We start from the raw sequence: 1,009 nt of genomic DNA, 5'->3' as shown, positions 1-1,009 counted from the left end.
GTGTTGACCATGCCGAGCGGCGTGAAGAACGTCGTGTCGAGGTACTGCGACCATGTCATGTTAGTCTGGTACTCGAGCACTTGGCCGAGGATCTCAAAGTTCAAGTTGGCATACGCGTAGCCGGCACGGAGGCGTTGGGTGGTCTTGAAACTGCGGAGTGCCCGCACAAGGCTCCGCTCATCGGGGAGGACGCCAAAGCCCCAGCCGTTGTCGCCTTCGTATGCGCCAAACACCGAGTTCATGGCCGCAAGGTCGCCGAGCGTCGTGTACTTCTCCGCGTACTTGTCGACAAGCTCAACTCAGCCAGTGCTGCGACGCGTGCAAGAAGAGCGCCAAGTCCGATGCCGTCGAGAGCATCGACCCGGCGGCGAGGTGCCCGTTCTTGTACCCAAGTGCAATCTCGGGCGACGATCGCAAGTCGTACGGGCCAGCGACTTTGCCGTTACAGATGACGTGGCCGAACGAGAGGTCGCCAGTTGCTGGCACATCCGGGACAGCACCGTACGTGTTGACCATGCCGAGCGGCGTGAAGAACGTCGCGTCGAGGTACTGGGCCCATGTGGTGTTGGTCTGGTACTCGAGCACTTGACCGAGAATCTCAAAGTTCAAGTTGGCGTACGCGTAGCCGGCACGGAGGCGCCGGGTCGTCTTAAAGGTACCCAGCGATTGCACGAGGCTGCGCTCGTTGGGATGTACACTAATACCCCAGACAATGTCGCCTTCATATGCGCCAAACACCGAGTTCATGGCCGCGAGGTCACCGAGCGTCGTGTACTTCTCCGCGTACTTGTCGACAAGCTCAAGCCACGGAAGGCGGAGCTTGACCGGGTCGTCCCAGCTTAAGCGGCCTTCATCCACCTGGCGCATTCATGAGTACGTTTGTGAAGTATCGAAAAATGAGCTAGGTACGTACGAGCTTGGCAATTCCCAGTGCGATAAACGTCTTGGTAAACGACCCAATCTGAAATTGCGTGTTTTCAGTCACAACATTCGAGTCGTTGCCGTACTA

General features: G+C 57.9%; 2 protein-coding genes across 2 annotated transcripts; both read right to left on the bottom strand.

Moving 5' to 3' along the window:
- Positions 1-8: 8 nt before the first annotated feature.
- On the bottom strand, positions 9-242 carry SDRG_10489 (beta-lactamase; the record flags this gene model as incomplete). Its single annotated transcript, XM_008616481.1, has 1 exon — positions 9-242. A coding segment is annotated over one exon (234 nt), but the record flags the coding sequence as incomplete, so codon positions are not given.
- A 52-nt stretch (positions 243-294) lies between these two features.
- SDRG_10488 (beta-lactamase) lies at positions 295-1,006 on the bottom strand (the record flags this gene model as incomplete). The annotated part of the gene is made up of 2 exons (XM_008616480.1): positions 914-1,006; positions 295-858 (listed from the first exon to the last, which is right to left on the bottom strand). The coding sequence occupies exon 2, from the start codon at positions 745-747 to the stop codon at positions 295-297; it is 453 nt and encodes a 150-aa protein (XP_008614702.1). The 5' UTR covers positions 748-858; positions 914-1,006.
- Positions 1,007-1,009: the final 3 nt, after the last annotated feature.

This window comes from Saprolegnia diclina, assembly GCF_000281045.1.
Source record: "Saprolegnia diclina VS20 unplaced genomic scaffold supercont1.35, whole genome shotgun sequence".
Lineage (NCBI taxonomy): Eukaryota > Oomycota > Saprolegniomycetes > Saprolegniales > Saprolegniaceae > Saprolegnia > Saprolegnia diclina.
This window is presented reverse-complemented; position numbering and strand designations above follow the sequence as displayed.